Source organism: Callorhinus ursinus, unplaced genomic scaffold, assembly GCF_003265705.2.
Source record: "Callorhinus ursinus isolate GAN/ISIS: 27379988/994484 unplaced genomic scaffold, GSC_fseal_2.0 scaffold88, whole genome shotgun sequence".
NCBI lineage: Eukaryota > Metazoa > Chordata > Mammalia > Carnivora > Otariidae > Callorhinus > Callorhinus ursinus.
In genome coordinates this window covers 2249276-2268221 of record NW_027397150.1, presented here as the reverse complement: position 1 = coordinate 2268221, position 18946 = coordinate 2249276, and the positions used below count along the sequence as shown (strand labels likewise).

The 18946-nt window shown below is 58.3% G+C and overlaps 1 protein-coding gene across 1 annotated transcript; it reads right to left on the bottom strand.

The window, feature by feature from the left end:
* Positions 1-8702: 8702 nt before the first annotated feature.
* Positions 8703-9110, bottom strand: NHLH1 (nescient helix-loop-helix 1). Its single transcript, XM_025860609.1, has one exon. The coding sequence runs from the start codon at positions 9102-9104 to the stop codon at positions 8703-8705; it is 402 nt and encodes a 133-aa protein (XP_025716394.1). The 5' UTR covers positions 9105-9110.
* Positions 9111-18946: the final 9836 nt, after the last annotated feature.

Sequence of the window (18946 nt, the reverse complement as noted above, 5' to 3'; positions counted from 1 at the left end):
AAGACAAAGCTTCTGGAGGGAAATAACTTATGAGAAACCCATCTGAAATGTCAAACGGACTAGAATATATGAACAAATACCTATTCTCAAGGTAAAACGGTAACAGGTGGTGGGGCGCCTGGCAAGCTTAGCCGGTACAGCGTGTGACTCTTGATCTTCGAGTTGTGAGTTCCAGCCTCACGTCGGGTGTAGAGATTACTTAAAAATAAAATCTTTTAAAAAATTTTTAAAAATAAAAATAAAACGGCAACAGGTGGATGTTGGGAGGACAGCTCAGCAAATTGAAGAGGAAGGTAATAAAAACAATAATTTCCTAATATAACCACCATTTATTGAACATTGTTATGCACTAGCATTGGGGTAAGGGCTTTACATGCTATCTCTGATGAGGAAACAGATGCTCAGAGAGATTTCAAGTAATTCAACCTCACGTCACACTAAAACCCACATGAGAGTTCATAGATGATTTCAATAGAACTCAATATGGGGAGGGCAATCACAGAGATATGCATGGAAAGCTAAGGGGCACAGGAGGTGCCGAACTTGGGGCTATAGGAAGGCACACCACGTCAGGAGGTGTCCCGGAGGAGAAGACGTCTGCATTGTGTTGAAGGATGATTAGTACTTACATAGGTGAAGTAGGAGGAGGAACCATATGGAGTGTGCCAGAGAGTTTGGGACTCGGACTCGTTAGAGCACAAAGTGAGAAGGTGGGGCCGACAGACTAGCAGGAGCTGCACCCTGAAAGGACTTCCATGCCATGTTGAGGAATTTGGATTTTATTTGAGAAATAATGGGGAGCCATTAAAAGAATTTGAGTATAAACCTGTTCCGATTAGATTTGCCTTTTGGGTGGGCCACTCTGATGGCAGTCTGGAGGGCAGATTTAAGGGGAGGAAGCCAAGAGGCAAGGAGGCCAGTGCAGGAAAGTGGGGGTAGACTGGTGGAAATAGAGAAACAGCTCAGAGACATGATTAGAAGTTAGGATGGATAGGGCGCCTGGGTGGCTCAGTTGGTTAAGCGACTGCCTTCGGCTCAGGTCATGATCCTGGAGTCCCGGGATCGAGTCCCACATCGGGCTCCCTGCTCAGCGGGGAGTCTGCTTCTCCCTCTTACCCTCCCTCCTCTCATGTGCTCGCTCTCTCTCATTCTCTCTCTCAAATAAATAAATAAAATCTTAAAAAAAAAAGTTAGGATGGACAGAGGATGATGGATCGGCGATGGCAGGGGAGGGACAGAAGCGTGACAGCCAGGGCAACTGACTGCGGAGGGTGCCATTTATTCATGTGAGGAACACCCAGGGAAAGGTGGGGTTGAGAGAGGAGAGGAGAGGGAGGCCTGTTTGGGGTTACGGAGTCGCAGATTTCTGGGAGACGTCCTAGTAAAAAGGTCCAGCTGTTCGACGAAAACCCAGAGCAACTTCCTTCCGGACTACACCACGGAAAGCTCCTCCATGCGTTTGTCCCACTCTCCCTGGAATGTCCCCACTATGGCCACCATGCCCCCACAGTTCCCTGCACGTCTCTCCTCCTCTGTGGTCTATTTTGGAAGGGAGCACCTCTGTCCATCCAGGCTCCCATGCCGGACCCCTGGGGGCCCATCTCTAGCCCACTGTGTTTAACCCATCGCCCAGCCCTACTGAATCTAGTTTAAATAGCTTTCCCCAGTCTGTCTTCTCTTCTCCACTCCCTCTGCCACTGCTTCAATACAGACTCTTGTCTGCCCTGGCTGACCTTGCCCTAGCCTTGCCTATGACCTTGCCTATGAACTTGCCATAGCTTCCTAAAACTGTTCCCGCACAGATCTGAGCCCTAGCTCGTCTCTCTCCACAACTACTCCTACAGTGACGTGTCCACAATGTCCATTTGATGGTGTGTATCTGCCCTACTAGGGAACGGCCGTTCCCTCTGCTACGCGGCCACATAGGGAGCATGACACCCAGGACCTCTCCTGACCCACCCCAGCTTACCTCTCCAGGACGCTCTCCTCCACTCTTGTGTCCCACTAGCCCCTTGCGTTTTATATCCCAACAAACCACACTGCTTAGCGTACCTCTTGTTCTGGGCCTTGTACTTACAGTGCTTCCTACTTGGAATATCAGGGCTTCGCTGGGGTTCTCTGGGAAACGGATTCTCAGGCAGGAGAGCCCTCTCAGGTGCGCTCTTGGGAACACCTGTGAGGTGTAAGAGAGGCTGCAGGGAGCAGAGGGGGGAGCTGAAATGCGATGCTCTGGGCATCACGGGGCGGGGGGGGGGGGTCTCAAGCAGAGCCGGCCCTTCTTGGCTGCCGGGCACAGGGACTCTGTAACCCCACAACCAGTCCTTGCACGCAGACTGCCCTAGGGAGGGAGCACGACCTCACACAAGGCAGCTGTCTTCCTCCAGAGGCAGCTCCTGAGGAGGGACTCCGCTGCAGCTTGGGAAGTGAGTGCCCCTGTCCAGAGAAGGAGGAGATTTGTGAAGGGGGTTCCTGGCAGCCCATCACAGAATTGTCTGCAAGCACCTACGCAGACCCGGCCAACCCCCGCTGTTTTCAAAGCCTGCTCCCTCCCTCACCAGCACGGCCTCTGAGCCCATCCTTCTCCTTGGCGGGACTGCAGTCCTTGCATGTGCTTTCCACTCTCAGGGGGTTGGTGTGTTTACACGTCTGTCTCCCTACACGCCCTCCCTGTGGGACAGCCTGGTATTTCAGCACCTAGAACGGTGTCTGGCCCACCCTGGCTATTAGTAAATGTATAGTGCATTGAATAAAAGGGGATTGACTCATGAAGGAAGTTAGCCACAAGGTAATAAAAGGAGAAGGCGGGAGGTTCCATGCCAGTAAGGACGAGAGGGAGGTAGGTGGCTCTGGGTTCAGGGCCACCCCAGTCATCTCCAGCCACTTGGGCGTCAAGCCCGAGGCCCCACTTAGGAGGCTTAAGAATCCCGCATAAAGCCGGAGCGAGGCTCTGAGCTTGGTCCAAATGAGGCAAGAGCCACCAAAAGACTGTCACCTGCAGGTGGCCATGTGGCTGGTGGAAGGGAGAGGTGTACAGTGGGGGGGAAGGAGAGAAAATGAAGCCGCTTCTAGCGCTCCCCCATACGTGAAAGCCAGCACTCAGACTCCCACATAAAAAAGGACACAGAAACAAGCACACATATGTTCTCCTGGACAGCGGCACAGAAGCAGGCGAGCACCCCAGAGACAGAATACACACACACACACACACACACACGGACACACGGACATACACACGGACACACACACACGGACACACACACACACACGGACACACACACGGACACACACACGGACACACACACACACACACGGACACACACACGGACACACACACACGGACACACAGCAAATGAAACGGACACAGGCAGGAAAACAATCCATCTGGAAATGATACAGCATTAACGTACATAAATGAAACACCCACGAGTTCTAGACCGTAGTCATCCCCAGTCAGCAAACCCCCCCCATGCACCTTCCAGAAACTCTGACAAGAACAGAATTCTGGATTGCAGCTCCCACCACATCTCCCTCACCTTTTGTCCCCCTCTGGAGGGACCTCTCCCAGTTTGGTGGCGGCTCCCGCCCGAGAGGGAAGTGAGTCGGCTCCGCCGGGCGCCGGCAGGGGGCAGTGTTCAACAAGCGATCATCAGAGCGGCTCCGCGACCCTTGCTTAAGTGCGGACCCGGGAGGAGGACCGAGAGCCAGAGGTCCTTCCACCCACACCGCGTTCTCATCTCTACCCACCGACCCTCCCAGGCTCTCCCTCCTCTCCTGCTTCTAAGCTCCCCACCCCTTCTCAGCTGCAGGGCCTCCCTGATGGGTGTAGCAGATCTCATAGTTCAGCTTTTCCCCACTTTCCAGGGAAGACGGAGGTAAGGGACCTCCCTTTCGGGGCTCCCCATAGCCTCTCGTCCCCTTCCACTCTGTCTTGGTTTCCCAGGTTGTCAGGACTCTGAGTTTTCGGTTGGACCCCTGTAAGTTCATGCCTGGGAACCCACACGAGGGGTTGGCTCCAGGGCCCCCTCTCGGGGGATGCTGCACCCTCACTGGCACCACTGGCATGACCAGTGGCTCTGGTTAGATGTCAGGCCCCTTCACTGCCTTGGCCTGGCACCTTGTACAGTGCACAGACTGTACAACAGTATGGGTTGGCCCTGCTACTAACTGCTCCTCACTGTGCCATTTAGCGGGCATTCATCATGCTGAGCACTGCCGGCATGATCTCATTTCATGCTCAGAACACCACTATGAGGCAGGTCTTGATCCTGAGACCCAGGGAGCGCGTGTGGTTTGCTTGTTACGGCGCCACGAGTGAAGGTGAATATGGAGCTTGGACTCAGGTCCTCTGGCTGCCAGCCGCGGGCTCTCTGTCCCCTCCATCCCAAAACTGCCTCCCTTCTCCCCCACTCCCGCTCCACTTGCTTCCTTCTTCTCTCCCCGAACCAGCCTTCGAGGGCTGTGGCCTTCTGTCCACTTCTTTCTTCTCTACACAGGCTTCGCCCAGACTTCGGGGGCTTAGGAAAGGACGCAAGCAAGTGAGCAAACAAGAGGCAGAAAGATGGAGGGAGGGGAGGTCCAGCTAGAGGCAGAAGAGGAGGCACAGGCAGACCCTGCGTGGGGGATGGAGAAGGAAGGGAGGTGAGCGAGAGGAGGGAGAGGAAGCCCCGTGCCCAGCCTGGAAAGGGGCATGGCAGGGCCTCCATTGTGTGGCACAAAGGGGCCATATGCCTGGCAGCCTACACAGAGTGTATGTGTGTGTGTGTGCATGAGTGTGTGTGTGTGTGTGTGTGTGTGTGTGTGTGTGTGTGTGAAGGCGGGAGGAGTGGCTAAGAGCTTCCCCTCCACTCTCAAGCCCCTGGGGCCTGCTGGGGGCTCTGCCACCAGGGGTGGGCTGTGCTGAGAAAGGGGCATGGACAGTTGGAAGGGGCTGGCAGGGGTGAGAAGGGGTTGGAGGAGGAAAGGGGGGGTGAGGTGCTCAAGTCCCACTCCTGCCGGGTGCCCCCCCCCAGCCGGTCGCCCAGCCCGCTGGCCCACCTGGTGGGCTTTGGAGGACATAGAATGAGAGCCCCAGATGCCTCCTCTCCTGACATTCTGTCCCTCCCTCCCTTGGTGTTAGCTCCGAGCTCCCACTTTCCCTCAGTCCTCAGCCTGGGGACTTGGGTCTCCCAGACAGTCCCCTCTCCCAGCGCCCTGCCCCCTGCCCCCTCCCCTCCTCCTCCCCACCTCCAGCTTCTCCAGTCCTGGTCCTGCGGTGCAGAGCGGCAGCCGAGGCCAATTGATTATCTGAAGAAATTTGGAGCTAGCAGAACAGCTGCGGCTGGCCCCCCCTCCCCACCCCCAGGCCCTGAGGGATCCCTGAGCAGAGGGGCCCAGTAACCCCTTCTGCTTTCCAGCAGGGCAAAGTGACAAGGGGGGAGGCAGGGAGCTCCGAGGGCCAGGGCTGCCGTGCAGGGGAAGGCACCGAGCTCCAGGGTCAGGAATGGAGGACACGGTTCTAACCCCAGTCCACCAACGTGGGTGAGTCACATGCCCTTTGTGGACGGTGGCTTACCTGCCTTCAGAACAAAGGTGTTGGATCCGGTGACGGCCATGCTCCCTTCCAGCTCCAGCCCTATAGTCCTCAGGTTCTCCCTGGTCTCTGTGCAGCCCTCCCTCCTGCCAGGCTCTGGGCAGAGCACATTTCCTCTAACGCAGATGGGGAAGGGAAGATGTGTGTGGGTTTCTCCCTGTCTAACTTGAACCCCTCTTGCCGCTGATGTCAGGGATGAAAACAGCACCTTCAGAGTCCAGACATGTCTCAGCATTTCCCTCCCATTGCTTGCCTGCAGACTTCCCAGAGGGCCTCCAGCTTGGAAAGGATCTTTGAGTTTACCTAGCCAGTGTTCCAGGGAGGCAGGAATGGACTCGCTGGTTTCTGTCTGTGGTCCATGCTCCAGCCCATCTATTCGGATTCCTCCTCCTCGAGGCAGGCACTTCCGTTGCTGGACAGCTCCAGGTGTTGAAAGGTTTTCCTTAGAGTTAAAATCTGTTGCCTGTAACTTCCCCCTACTGGTCCTGGTTCTGCTTCCCCCGGGCCGCGCAGCGTGTCTTGTTTTTGTTTCTTCTCTCAGTATTTGAAGCTAAGGACCATATCGCCCCCCGAGCTTGCTCTTGTGAAGACACATAGCCTCAGTTTTTCAGCTATTCCTTCTGCAAAGTTGTCTCCAGACCTTTTGCCTTCTTGGCCACAAAACTGAATACTCTCTGGTTTACTGGGGTTCTTGTTAAAATATGAGGCCCACAGAGTCTCACCTGGCAGGCTGGGTCATTTCAGGGAAGTGGGGTGTTGGCATTACAGGATGTAAAGGACCTAGGTTTGAACTTTACTTCTGCCCCCCGACTAGCTGTGTGACCTTGGGCAAAGACCCCCTCATCTCTGGGCTTTAGTGTCCTCATCTATAAATTGACTGTAGGGTCTCTTCCAGGAGTCCTTGGATATTCTTTCAGAGCTCCTTTTTATCCCTTTCCCTTTCCTGAGTCCCAGGTTGTCCATTATGTTCTCCCCCATATCCTCAGGTTGCGGAACATAAAGTGGGCCAAGAACAAACTGCAATGAATACTGACCCAGCTCAGAGACAACAATGAGGAGAGACAGACTGTATGTCATGGCTTTTCCCAGCAGCATGGACCTACAGACACATGTGTTACTTGTGTTCCCCTGGGAACTCAAGCTCTTCCTCAGGCCCAGAGAGAGCAGAGCAGAAGCACAATGCCAGAGGGGTCAGAAAGTGTCGCTCAATGAACACCAAGATGGAGGTACCTGGGACTCTCGGTGGGCAGGTCTGGGACCGGTGTGTTATACCTTTCCCTGTGCCTCTTTACTCTGTGCCCCTCCCTCTCTCTCTTTGGGTACCCACCACACTGAGCTCTCATAGCCCCATCAGAAGAGCCTTCAAAGCCTAGGACCCTCCATGCCTAGGCCAGCTTCTCAACCCAACCGAATGATCCACAGCCATACCTGGTGCTAGAACGAGGTCACTTTAATTTTTCTTTTCGTATGAAATCAGAAACGCAATGGGAGGGGATCACACACAGGACACAGGACACAGACCCCGGGGGGCCCGCTGTTGGGGCTATTAGGAAGAAGTGCGAGGTCATGGGAGAGGGCTAGAGAGAGAAAAGAGGCAGGCAGGACTGGGGTGCGACTGTCTGGGGGTGGAGAGAGCTATGGAAGGGTCCAGGAGCCCTGGAGCTGGGGGAAGGGCACCATCCCAGAGGACTGGGTGTCCGGACAGATGGATCTAAGGAAGGGATATGGGTATGGTGAGCAGGGAGGATCTCCCCACACACCTGGAGCTTGCAGAAGGAGTAAGAAAGGGAAAGGAGTAACCGGGGAGGAAGCAAGAGAGACCCAGCTAGGACTGCCAGGAGCCCCCTCGCTCTACCCCAAAGTGCACAACTAGGCAATAAATAGTAATATTTATAAATAAATAAGTAAATAAATAGATGAATAAATAAATAAATACGTAAATAAATAATATCCTTGTAGAGCGCGGAGTCTGGTGTCGGGGAGGAGGGAGCATGGGAAGGGCCGTGAGCTCACTTCTGCACCTGCCCTCTGGCCCTTCATTCCACTGCTGACCCTGGGCTGCCGTCAGCAGAGGGGGCTAAGCAACATGTGGGGGGAAGTGCAGAGAGCCTGGGAGTCGGGAGCGGGGTGGCTGTTGTCTTCCCTTGCTGAAGCCAAGCTTAAGGAAGGAGAAAAAAATCTATCTATAATGAACTGGCCCTAGGTCCAAGAGAGCTGAGCATTCCCAGAGGGTAGGAATAGAGCCTCCCCGCTGCATCTGAGGGAGGAAGGCGGGTGGGTTTTGCACATTTTCCCAGTGGGCTGGGATGGAGGAAGCAGATGTGCGATCTGGCTCACCCACTGCCTGGGCCCTCTGCTGATTCTCTGGGCTGGGTCTGGGGCCATCATCCCCTCCTCCAGGATCTAGATCGATTACCCTTTCAACAGCTGCACACAGAGAGGGAGAAAATTGGGATGCTGGGTGGGAGGGGGCAGGGAGCTTAGAGAGGGCAAGGCACTCACTACCAAGTAAGATCGAGGTCCGTCTGTGCTGAGCCTCAGGAACAAGAGAAAACAGGTAGCGTTTTTCCCGGATTCCCGCTGCTAGGACTCCCCTGGCAGGAGCTGTCTCGGGAGCCCCGTGCCTGGCCGCGCCTGGCCCTCGGGCCACCGGTGCTGGGCCGAGATGTCTGAGAAGAAGCCCCCCTTGCACTCGGAGCCCAGGCTTCCCCTTTCCCCTGACGATGCCCCCTCCCCCCCGGGGGGGGGGGCAGGAGACGCTGGAAACAGGATGGGAGACAGACAGGATCTGGGGTCTCCGAAAATTTGGTCTTGGGGGTAGAAGAGGCAGCAGCCCTTGAGAGAGCTAGGGGGGCCGCTTAGGAACCCCCACAAGAACTGTACACCGACCACCCAGGCAAACATTTCTGACCAGCTGGGCCCCAACCACAAACGGTGGGAGGCACATGAGATTCGCCCGGGGCGGGGGTGCGGGGTCGGTAAGAGGAGGTGGGGCTCCCGCTATAGCCGCCAGCCAGCAAGCACCTGCGGAGGGCAGCCTGCCTGCGCCCCGGGGCCTGCGCGACTCCGTGCGGGGGTGCAGGGGCGGGGGAGAGGGGCCGGGGGACTCCCGCGAGGCCGGAGGCAGGCCCCGTCAGACGTCCAGCACGTGGTTCAGGTAGGAGATGTAGCAGATGGCCAGGCGCAGGATCTCGATCTTGGACAGCTTCTTGTCGGGGGGCAGCGTGGGCAGCAGCTTGCGCAGCTCGGCGAAGGCCAGGTTGAAGGCTTCCACGCGGATTCGCTCTCGCGTGGCGTGGGCCGTGCGGTACTTGGCCGTGGCCCGGCGCCGGCGCCGCCGCTCCTCCCGGCTCAGGTGCTGCAGGTCTTTCCGGCCGGGCTCTCCGGGCTCCAGGCCCCGGGCCTGGCCCCCTCCGGGACCCCCAGGCCCAGCCCCGTCGGGGCCCGCCCCGCCCCCGCAGTCGCTGAAGCCTGACTCGGTCTCCGAGTGGGTGGGAGGTATGTCCAGCTCCACCGTGTCTGAGTTGAGCATCATGATGGAAGCCCCGTGCCCTGCGAGATCAGGATCTCCTCCCCACCCCTCCCTCTGGGAGCCGGCAAGCTGTTGGTGGGAGGGGCAGGAAGGGCCTGGGGGAGTGGGGTCTGCCACTGAGCTGAGGAGGTCAGAGCCACTTCAAGGTCCCATGGTCAGGGTTCCAGTGCTGAGCCTGGAGGAGAGAAGAAGAAATTGATTGGGGCGGAGGGAGGAATTAGGGGACAGCTCGGAGATGGGGAGGGCAAGAGGAAGGTCGGAGATGCGTTGGGAGCAGGGAGGTGCTATGGGGGGGGGAGAACAGCAGAAACATGGGGAGGGGTGGCGGTCTGGGAGAGACAGGCAGGCGGACAGGCGGACAGGAGGGAGTAGCAGGAAAGACGGAGCATCAGGAAAGGAGGAGGGGGGCGGGACGTAACCCAGCCGCAGGATTAAAGACCTAAAACTAGACAGCTCCTAGAAGAGAACACAAGGGAAGTCTTCAGGACGCCGGACTTGGCGGTCAGTGATTTCTTGGATATGAGGCCAAAAGGAAGGCAACAAAGCAAAAAGGGACAAACGGGACTAGTCGAACTTGGAAACTTTTGTAAGCCAAAGACCACAATCAGAAGAGTGAAAAGGCAAGCCGCGGGAGAAGATACAGGCGAATCATATATCTGATGAGGGGTGAATATCCAGAATATTATACAGAACCCCCGCAACAACAAAACATCGGATCCCTCAATTAAAAAATGGGCCAAGAACTTGAACAGACATTTCTCCAAGGATGATACACAGATGGCCAGCAGGCATGAAAAGATGCCCCCCATCACTCATCATCAGAGAAAAGCAAATCAAAACCACAATGAGCTAAAACCTCACCCCGCCCCCCGTGAGGATGGCCACTGTCAAAACAAAAACAACACCAAATAACAGGTGTTGGTGAGGATGTGGTGTCCCTTGTGCCATGTTGGTGTGTTGGTGGGATTGCAAAATGGTGCAGTCACTATGGAAAGCCTAATGGAGGTCCCCCCAAATTTAAAAATAGAACGACCAGATGATCTAGCCATCCCACTTCTGGGTGGTATCCCCCCAAAATGGAAATCAGGACCTCAAAGAGATATCTGCACTTCCATGTTCAAAGAAGATATGGACACAAGCCAGACGTCCATCGACAGATGGCTGGATAAAGATCTGGCACATACAGTCGATGGAATATTATTCAGCCTTAAAAAGGAAGGAAATCTTACCACGTGCTGCAGCATAGACGAAACTTGAGGACATTACACATAAATGAAATACAAGCCTGTCACAAAAAGACCCATATTGTATGATCCCACTTATATGAGGGATCTAAGCGGTCAACTTTAGAGAAACAAAGTACAATGGCAGTTGGGGGAAGTGGGGGGAAAGGGGAAGTGTTGTTCAAAGGGTGTAGAGTTTCAGATTTGAAAGAGGAAAAAGTTCTGCAGATCTGTTGCATCACTGTGTGAATATACTTAGCGCTACTGAACCGTATGCTTAAAATGGTAAATTTTATGTTTGTGTTTTTTTAACCATAATAAAAATATCTTGTAATAATACAAAGAAAGAAAAAGAAAGCTGAGCAAGACTGCAGTCACAGCTTCAAGAGAGGTTGGCCGTGCCTCCAAACCTTCCCCAGTTGTGACGGGACAGCCGCAAGCCCTGGCCCTGCCCTTTCCTCCCTCTCAGGGCCCCGCTCCAGCCTTGCTGCCTCTCTTGGGGGGGAGGGGGTGCACACGCGGGTTGCCCATTGCAGACTGGGCTGGGACATATGGAGCTCGGCACAGCTGCCCCGGCTCAGTCCCTGCTGGCCCCCCACCCCCGCAACACGACCACCGCAGACACCTGATCCTACCACCCCGTCCACTAGAGTCAGGGCATGGTATCTCTTCTGGCCGTGATGACCCTCCTCAGGGCCAGGGCCTTCCTCTAGCTCTATCCCCAACACCCTCAGCCGCGGGGCGCCATTCCCTGGTGCTTTTGGTGGCTCCACAAAGAAGAAGAGGGACAGGGATCATCATGGGTTTCCCACTCGGGGTCCTCCCCCAACCGCCCATCTGCTCAGATGTGGCCTGCAGGGGAAGGGACGTGGACAGCTTCTTGGGGACACCATTATGGGGCTTGGCTAAGGGTGGTTTGTCCCCGGGACCAGAGGAGGTCAGGGTGAGGCAGCAAGGAAAGGTCTGGGAAAGGCTTGGCTTCGGAGGAGTGTTAGGGGGAAGAGGGGCCCGCTCCCTGGGAGCTCAGCGGGACCGAACCGCCCGAAACAGAACCACCGAGGCTCCGTCCCTTCCTCACCAGCCTGGTTCTCCTGCCTGAGGGCCCTCCTCCCAGGGGTCACGACCCCCCCCCACCTTGCCCCACCCCACTGCAGAGGAGGCAGGCTCAGAGGTGGTTGACAGATAGTTACTAATTGCTGGGGGGTGGCGGGTGCAAGGGTGTCCACATCTAACAGACACACACGCACAACCATCACACAAAACAGAAGGTGGTCAGTGCTGAAATTCAGAACACGCTCCACATTCCGGACTCCGGAGGAACAAGAGGGGTGGCAACAGCGTGGGAGGCCCCGAAGTCGGCACCTTGCAGGACCAGGTTCCCACCCCTGGGCTTCAGGAGTTCAGCTGCACGTTCCTCCGAGCCCATCTATCAGCCCGCCGTCCCTCTGCCCCGTGTCCGTGTTCCTTCACCCCTGACGGCTCTGCCATACCCTCCCCTCCCCTCCCCTCCCCTCCCCTCCATGTGCTCCCAATCTGACCCCTGTCCCACCTCCACCGGGCCCCGCCGTCCACCCCAGCTCCAGTCCTGGCAGCAGCTTCTATTTACCCGTGCAGTCCTCACCCCCAATCCACTTCTGGTCCCAAAGTTCCAGGCTCCAAGGATGAGGGAGAACAGCAATCCCAAGCATGGGGCGGGGGGACCTCCAGCCCCACTTCTGCCATGCTCCACCCGATGGAGAACAGACAGGCACAAAGAGTCCAAGGGGAGGAATGGGGAAGAGGGAAGGGCAGGGACACAGGAGAGAGGATCTAGAGGGAGGCTCGGGGAGGGGACCCGAGCCAGAGTGCAAGGGACACACCCACCCCTCCCCAGCCCACGGTTCTCCCTTTACCTAGGAAGACCCTGTGAGGGGATCCACGCTGGCAGGACAGGGGGCCGCGCTGACAGCCCCAGTCTCCTCTGGCTGCTCAGAGCTCATCCGTCTGCAAAGTTAGGGACCAGCTCTCTAGAGCCCTCGGGGACAGCAGTGTGGCGTGGCTGCCCAGGCTCCAGGGCGGACGAGAGGGGTGCACATGGTGAGGATATAGGGCCCAGCTGGAGGGGGGGGGCTTGGGGAGGTACGGCGGGCCAGCGGCTCGCACGCACACACATACACACACCCCCCCACAGACACATACACACCTGAGCTGGCCCAGCCCTGTGTGTATATATATATATATACATGGAGATACGCACGCACACCCCCAGCTCTCCATTGGCTGGCCCAGGCCCCCCCCTCATCAATATTAAACAGCCAGGCCAGGCAGCCATTGGCAGAGGGAACTGGGAACACCCCCCCACCCCACCTCCCGGGAGCTGGGGGTGGGGGCTGGCCCTGGGGGGGGGCAGGGAGTAGGGGAGCAGGGACATCTGTTCTCCATGCATATTTCATAAGCAAGAAATGGAGAGCCGGGGGAAGGGGTGGGGCTGGGGCGAGGGCCAGGGCAGGACCACAGATGAACCCCTCAGTCTTCCACACCAGGGGCGGCAGGGACAGCGGCCCCCAGCATTCCAGGTTTAAGTGCCATGGTCCTATTCCGAGTCCCGGTGTGACTTTGACGGCCCCTTCCCCCGTGTCCTTTCTCCTGGGAAGAAGGCTCTCCGAGGTACTAACAGGGAAATCTAGAAAAGTGCAAGTGGACAGCGCTAAAACTCGGAAGAGGGCCCCAGAGTCCTTGCCGTCCCCAAGCTCTCGTCCTTCATGAAGCCGCGGCCGAGCGGCCCCCGTGGCGGGCTGTCTGTGGCTCTTGTCCAGGCCTCTGCCCCTCGTCACCCTGGGACCCGGTCACCCCACAGCCTCTATTCCAGCCCTCGTCCTCCCATCTCCCTCATCACCAGGAGGAGCGGGGTCAGACTCCTGACACAGAGCCCACGAGGAGTTTCTCTAGGCTGACCCACTGGGAATTAGGGGCCCTTGGGAGGAAAGGAAGGGCTGAAGGCGGAGGAAGGACGTGGGAGAAGGCAGGGCAGCCTGGGCGGCTGGGAGCGTGCCGGGGCAGCAAATGAGCAGTGAGAAAACCAGATACAGAAGTACATGCAAACAGGCATTGATTAAGTTCACACGGGCAGCTCAGCTGCCTCCAGCCCCAGTGTGCGTGTGCATGTGCATGTGTGTCTGAGTGCGCGCCAGCGTGTGTGTGTGCGTGCGTGCAGGGTGGCAGGGGCCGGGACCAAGGGAAGCACAGAGAGGATGTGGGCTGGGTTTCTGTGTCTAGTCCTCTCCTCCAGCCAGCGGCTGGGTATCTTCATGGAACCTTTGCGCGTATCCAGAATGAACCGTGGCCGGGAGCCCTGCAGAGACAGGGTGCTACGGTGAAGAAAGCCCGGGCAGCTGTGTGACCTCGGACAAGTCACTTAACCTCTTGAGCCTCAACTGTCCTTTTCTGTAAAATGGGGTTCATTGTAGCTGCTTCTTAGGTTGCCATGGAGATTGAGCTATTGCATAAAGGGCCCAGACCTTAGGAGGAGCACACCCCACCTGCAGGTTGTTGGAGGCATTTGCCATTTCCCCGGTGCCAGATCGACCTTTTTCTGGGCTTTCTCCAGGGTGAGGCATTCCCTAAGGGGAGTCCTATAATCCCTCCCCAAGCTCCTCCACCCCTCCTCACCCCCAGGTCTGGGAGGTGCCAACTCCCACCTGGGCAGGCCCAGACAGGTGCCCGGGCGCCAGCAGATGGGCTGAGCTGGAGGGGAAAGGAGGCTTGAGGAGGGGGGCTGGGGGGCAGGGGATCAGGTGGCATCTTAGTTCTTGCATCATCATTGCCATGGTGCTGATTAAAAACCAATCTCCACCTAATGAGCCCCCAGCAACAGCAATGCTACCTCCCCCACCCTCCTGCCCTCCACCCTGTCCAAGAAACTGGGAGACAGAGAGACCCAGGAGAGAGTGCCGTGGGGAGAGGAGAGATGCCCACCAACGGGGGCTGAAGAGGAAGGGGAGACAGGCGGAGATGTGGGGCCAGCGAGCACACTGTCAGTGGGTAACAGATACGGGGCAGGCGCGGGGAGACGGACGTGCGGGGGACAGAGAGATGAGAGACACAGAGAGATGCTGCCAGGATGGGGAGGCTCTGCGGAGACTCAGAGATACAAGATGGGGGGGCGGGGGGGGGAGACACACAGACTCGAAGATACACGGGAATTCTGGGGTGATACTGCGTGGTACTCGAGAGCCCTGGGGGAGGCCCCAAGACAGGGTGGAGACACAGACGGGGAGGAGGCAGGGAGCCAGGGATGGGGAGACCAGATTCACAGAACTCTAGGGATGAGGGACTGTGACTGAAGCGGGGAGGCCCGGATCGCACAAGGGGAGAAGTTCGAGGGAAACAGAAGCCGAACCTAGAGAGAACCCAGAAGCAGAAGCACCCCATGCTGGGGGTGGGGTGGGGAAGGCAGGGAGGAGCAGGGTCCCTGTCCTCAGCTTCTCTCCTTGTGGGCTGTTTGGCTCCGAGAATTCAGGCCTCTGATGCCATCCTTGTTGTACCCAGCCCCAGCTGTCCCCACAAACTGGGGTTTGATCGTCAGGGGGCTGAGAGGCTGCACTAGGGCCTCCTCCTCCTCTGCATCTTTCACCCAGGACCCTGGACTCTGGGCCCCCCCCCCCCCCCCGGCCCCAGTCTTCACTCAGGGATTCAATTTTTGTTCTTCAGGGGAGTAGCCAAGAACACAAGCCTGTGATAAAGAGGAGCCAAAAGCATGGCGTATCAGAAAGAATGAGTAATTCCACTGAACCGGGAGCCCGTGGACCAAGTCCCGGTGACCTTGGCCAGGTCATTAATCTTGACTGAGGCTGTTTTGTCCTCTGTGAAATGGGGATCATGCTGCCTTCCTCATAGGGCGCTTGTCACACAATGCGTGGGGGAGCGCGAAGCCGAGCGCTCACCCCACGCCCTGACTTTTGTGCACGGCGATTTGAAGGTGGCAAGACCTTCATGCATGCCTGTATTTGAGGCATTATAGTTGAGGGAGCAGGGAGAACTCTGGGGTCAGCCCAGGCTGCCCGCAGCCCCAGCCTGAGGGGGCAGGAGACCCCCCCCCCCAAGCTGTGTGAGGGTCTCTGCCGCAGGGAGGGCAGGAAGGGGGATAAGCATGGCCCTATGGCTTGTTGTCATTAGCTTGTGTGTTATAGGTGTTCACTTTCTCGGGTTGTCACCATGTTTTCATGTCTACACAGCCTTCAAGGTGCATTGCTGGGGTGGGAGGTTGGAGTGTGGGGAGGACACAGGGGGCCGGGGCCTAGTCCTTAAGGGTGGGGGGAGGCCTGGAGGAGCTGGGAGGCAGTGGGTTTGGCAGGAGAGGGGGTGACATATGTGGGGAGCCCTGGGGACCCAACCAGGCGAGCGGCTGGCAGGGAGAGCAGACGGCATTAACCCTCGCGGTGCCACGCCGCCTGACCCTTTCCCCGGGAGTGGCCCCGGGCTGGGCTGTTATGCGGGGAGAGACTGGTTCGCGCCCTGGCTCACGGGAGCAGGGCCGGCAGGAGGAGCCTGGGCCGGGGCCTCGGTGTGGCTGGGAAGCCTTGGCCCTTCCTCCACCGCCGTGTCTGCTCCCACGCTGGCTCTGTCAGTCGGTCTTTCTCCGTCTCCCCTCTCGGTGCCTCTAGAAGGTGACAGCGGGTCTCCACTCTGGTGAACTACGCAATCTGTCACCCCCTTCGCTGCCAGCCCGGCTGCAAGCCCCCCTCTCCAGCGGCCGGCCGGGCCCTCTCCCGCCCCGGGCCCGGGCCTCGCTGCCTTTGTCCTCCCGGGCGGCCTCGGCTTTCTTCTCTCCTCTCCGCTCACCTCTCCGCAGCCCCAGCCCAGCCCCAATCTCATTAAGGCCTCCAACCACTGCCCCTCCAGCCTCCCCTCCTCCCTCCCCCATCCATCTGTCTTCCCCGCAGCTCTGCTCTTTGTGTCCACCCATCTGTCACCGGCAGCTCCGGGCCCACTCCCCTCCCAGCCACGCCCGCCGGGCTCCCCCCCCCCCCCCCCCCCCCCCCCCCAGGCCTGCCGGGCCCCTCACTCCCCCTCCTCCCCCCTTCGGCCCCCAGGCTTCCCTACTTCCTGTTTCCCTGTACTAGTTTATTCGTTTCAGGACGCCCGCTTTCCTCTCCGTTTCCCCTTCTCTCCGAGACCCCGCTTGAGGTGTGGGCGGAAGGGGACCCCAGGGCCCCAGCCCCAGCCCACGTGGCCGCCTGCAGGAGCCGGAGCCTGCAACTCGCGCGGTTGCATCATCCTAGGCCTCCTGAGGTGGCCCCTGCGCTCCTGCCCGTGTTCTCCCGACTCGGGGTCGGGGTTTCCGGCCGCCTGTCTCCACCGCAGGACGGTGGGGGCCCCCGTAGCTTCTGCGTGTGGATTCAGGAAGGAATACAGATCAGACCTGAGGCTCGTTTGAACCCCGACCTCGAAGGGGCTCTGCTTCCCAAGCTCAGCTTCGGGGAGGCCTGCCAGGCTCTGTCTCAGGACGGAAGGCTGAGTCTCCGAGGGGCTTTGCAACGACTTGATGCTGCAATCCCACCCCCCACCCCCAGACTCCCAGGGTCCTGGGGTTCCATGACAGTAAGTGCCTCCCAGGCCTCCCTCTCTGGGAGGAAAACTTCCTAATGACCTTAGAAAGTTCAAGAATTGATCAACTTTTTTTTTTTTTATTTTACTTATTTATTTGAGAGAGAGAGAGAGAGAGAGAGAGAGAGACCGCATGGGGAGGGAGAAGGACAAGCACACTTCATGCTGAGCTTGGAGCCAGAGCGACGGGGTGGGGGGGGGGCTCCATCTCAAGACCCTGACATCACGACCCTGAGATCATGACCTGAGCCAAAACCAAGAGTCTGCCGCTGAACCGACCGAGCTGCCCTGGTGCCCCAAGAATTGATCAGCCTTTTAATCCCCCCTGCCCTGAGGAGTTTAATATGGACGGGGAGGCCACCTGGAGGGCGGCTTTGAGAGCCAGCAGGGCCCCCCGGAGAGCAGCCCCTTGTCTGACTCCACTTCGGGCAGGCAACACGGGGGCCCGGGGCTGGGATGCCCTTTCCGGAGCCACACAGACCACTCATGGCACGCCAGACAATCTGGTCCTGAGCTCTTTCCACAACAACGGCCCTGCCCAGCGCCAACCTTCTGTGCTCGGAGCACAGGTAGAACCTGTTCCTAGCACTGATTCATGTGCTGCCCTGCCCTGGGTATTTGTGTTCTGTGCCATCCTGCCGTCTAGACTCTGGATCCTAAGTCTCTAAGGGAAGGCGCCGTATCTCACCACAGCCTTTTATGATGTCAGGCCAGAGCGCCTTGCCCACAGCCATGCTCAATAAATGTTTATTACTGCCATGGCTGCCAGGGCAGATACAAGACTTGTTCTAGTCTCAGCTCAGCTCAAATTTGCCGTGACCTTGGGCGAGCCACTCACTCCTCTGGGCGACTGTTTCCCCCATGTATTGAGCGAGTTAGACCCTACATACAATTTTTAAAAGTCTTACTATGTGGTTCCATGGAGAAACAGAGTCCTACTGAATAAGGTGGGATCTTGGTACAGAACACCAGACTCTGGATGAAAATACCTCTTCCCAGGATGGCCTTTGGGAGCAGTTCCCACACTCTCTGTGTGGGAAACACAAGAGTAGACCCTTCACTCAGAGAAGCAGGGGCAGAAATAGCAGCCGTCAGGAAAGCCCTCAGTGCTGAGACACAAGGGGGCTGCAGGACACAGAGCCGGGCTGGGTCCTGGGGCAGAGTGGTCAGCTATCCAAGCCCGGCCTGGGTAGCAGTAGGGAGGGGAAGCGACGCATCCCCAGGGGCACAGGGGTGAGCAGGGCCCGAAGCAAGGGTGGGGGAGGCAGGCTGAGGAGTTGAGGTCTGTGGTCCCTAACCTGTTGCCAGCCAGTCCCGTGAGGCCTCCGGGTACGGCGGGTGCCTGGGGAGGAGCCAGACCAAGGTCTCAGAGAAGGGGCCCCAGAAGGGGCCGGCCGGGGGTCTGCGCCCCTTCTACGGAGCTTGGCCTCCCCAAGAGCCATGGAAAGAGCCCGTTTTTGCTTTTGTGTTTGGGGGAGGGAGGGTTGTGGGGTCGGGGTGGCAAGGGAGGCGGAACACAAGCTGGTGTGGAGGAGTCGTCCCCAGGCTGAGGAGACTGGGCCCCTACGTCTTGCACCGGTGCCCGCCCCGCTCAGCCCCCTCGCTGGTACCCAGCCACTTCTCTGCTTCCCGAAGCTGCCAGCAGGCCGCGGGAGCTTACTGCCCTGTCCGCCGGGAGACCCTGTTGGCCAAGGGAGGCGTGCAGAGTCGGCCCAGCGACGAGGCAGCTGCGCCCGCCTCCCGCCAGCACAGCGTGCGGGCCAGGAGGGGCGCGGGGGTGGGGGGTGGGGAGCAGGGCTCATTTCCACATCCCAGAACCCCAAACGTGTCCCCTTCTCTCAGGCAGAGAGAAGCCTGAAGGAAAATCAGCCCCTGGGCGGGAGATGCAGGATGCGAGGCGAACAGGCCAGCCCCGGGGGGACTGGGAGCAGGTCCTTCCCCAGCTCAGCGGTGGGGGGCCTCAGGGCCGCAGTGAGGGGAGAAGGCTGGCCTCAGGCGCCGCTCCTGAGGTGTCGTCCCCTCCCCCCGCGCTGCCGC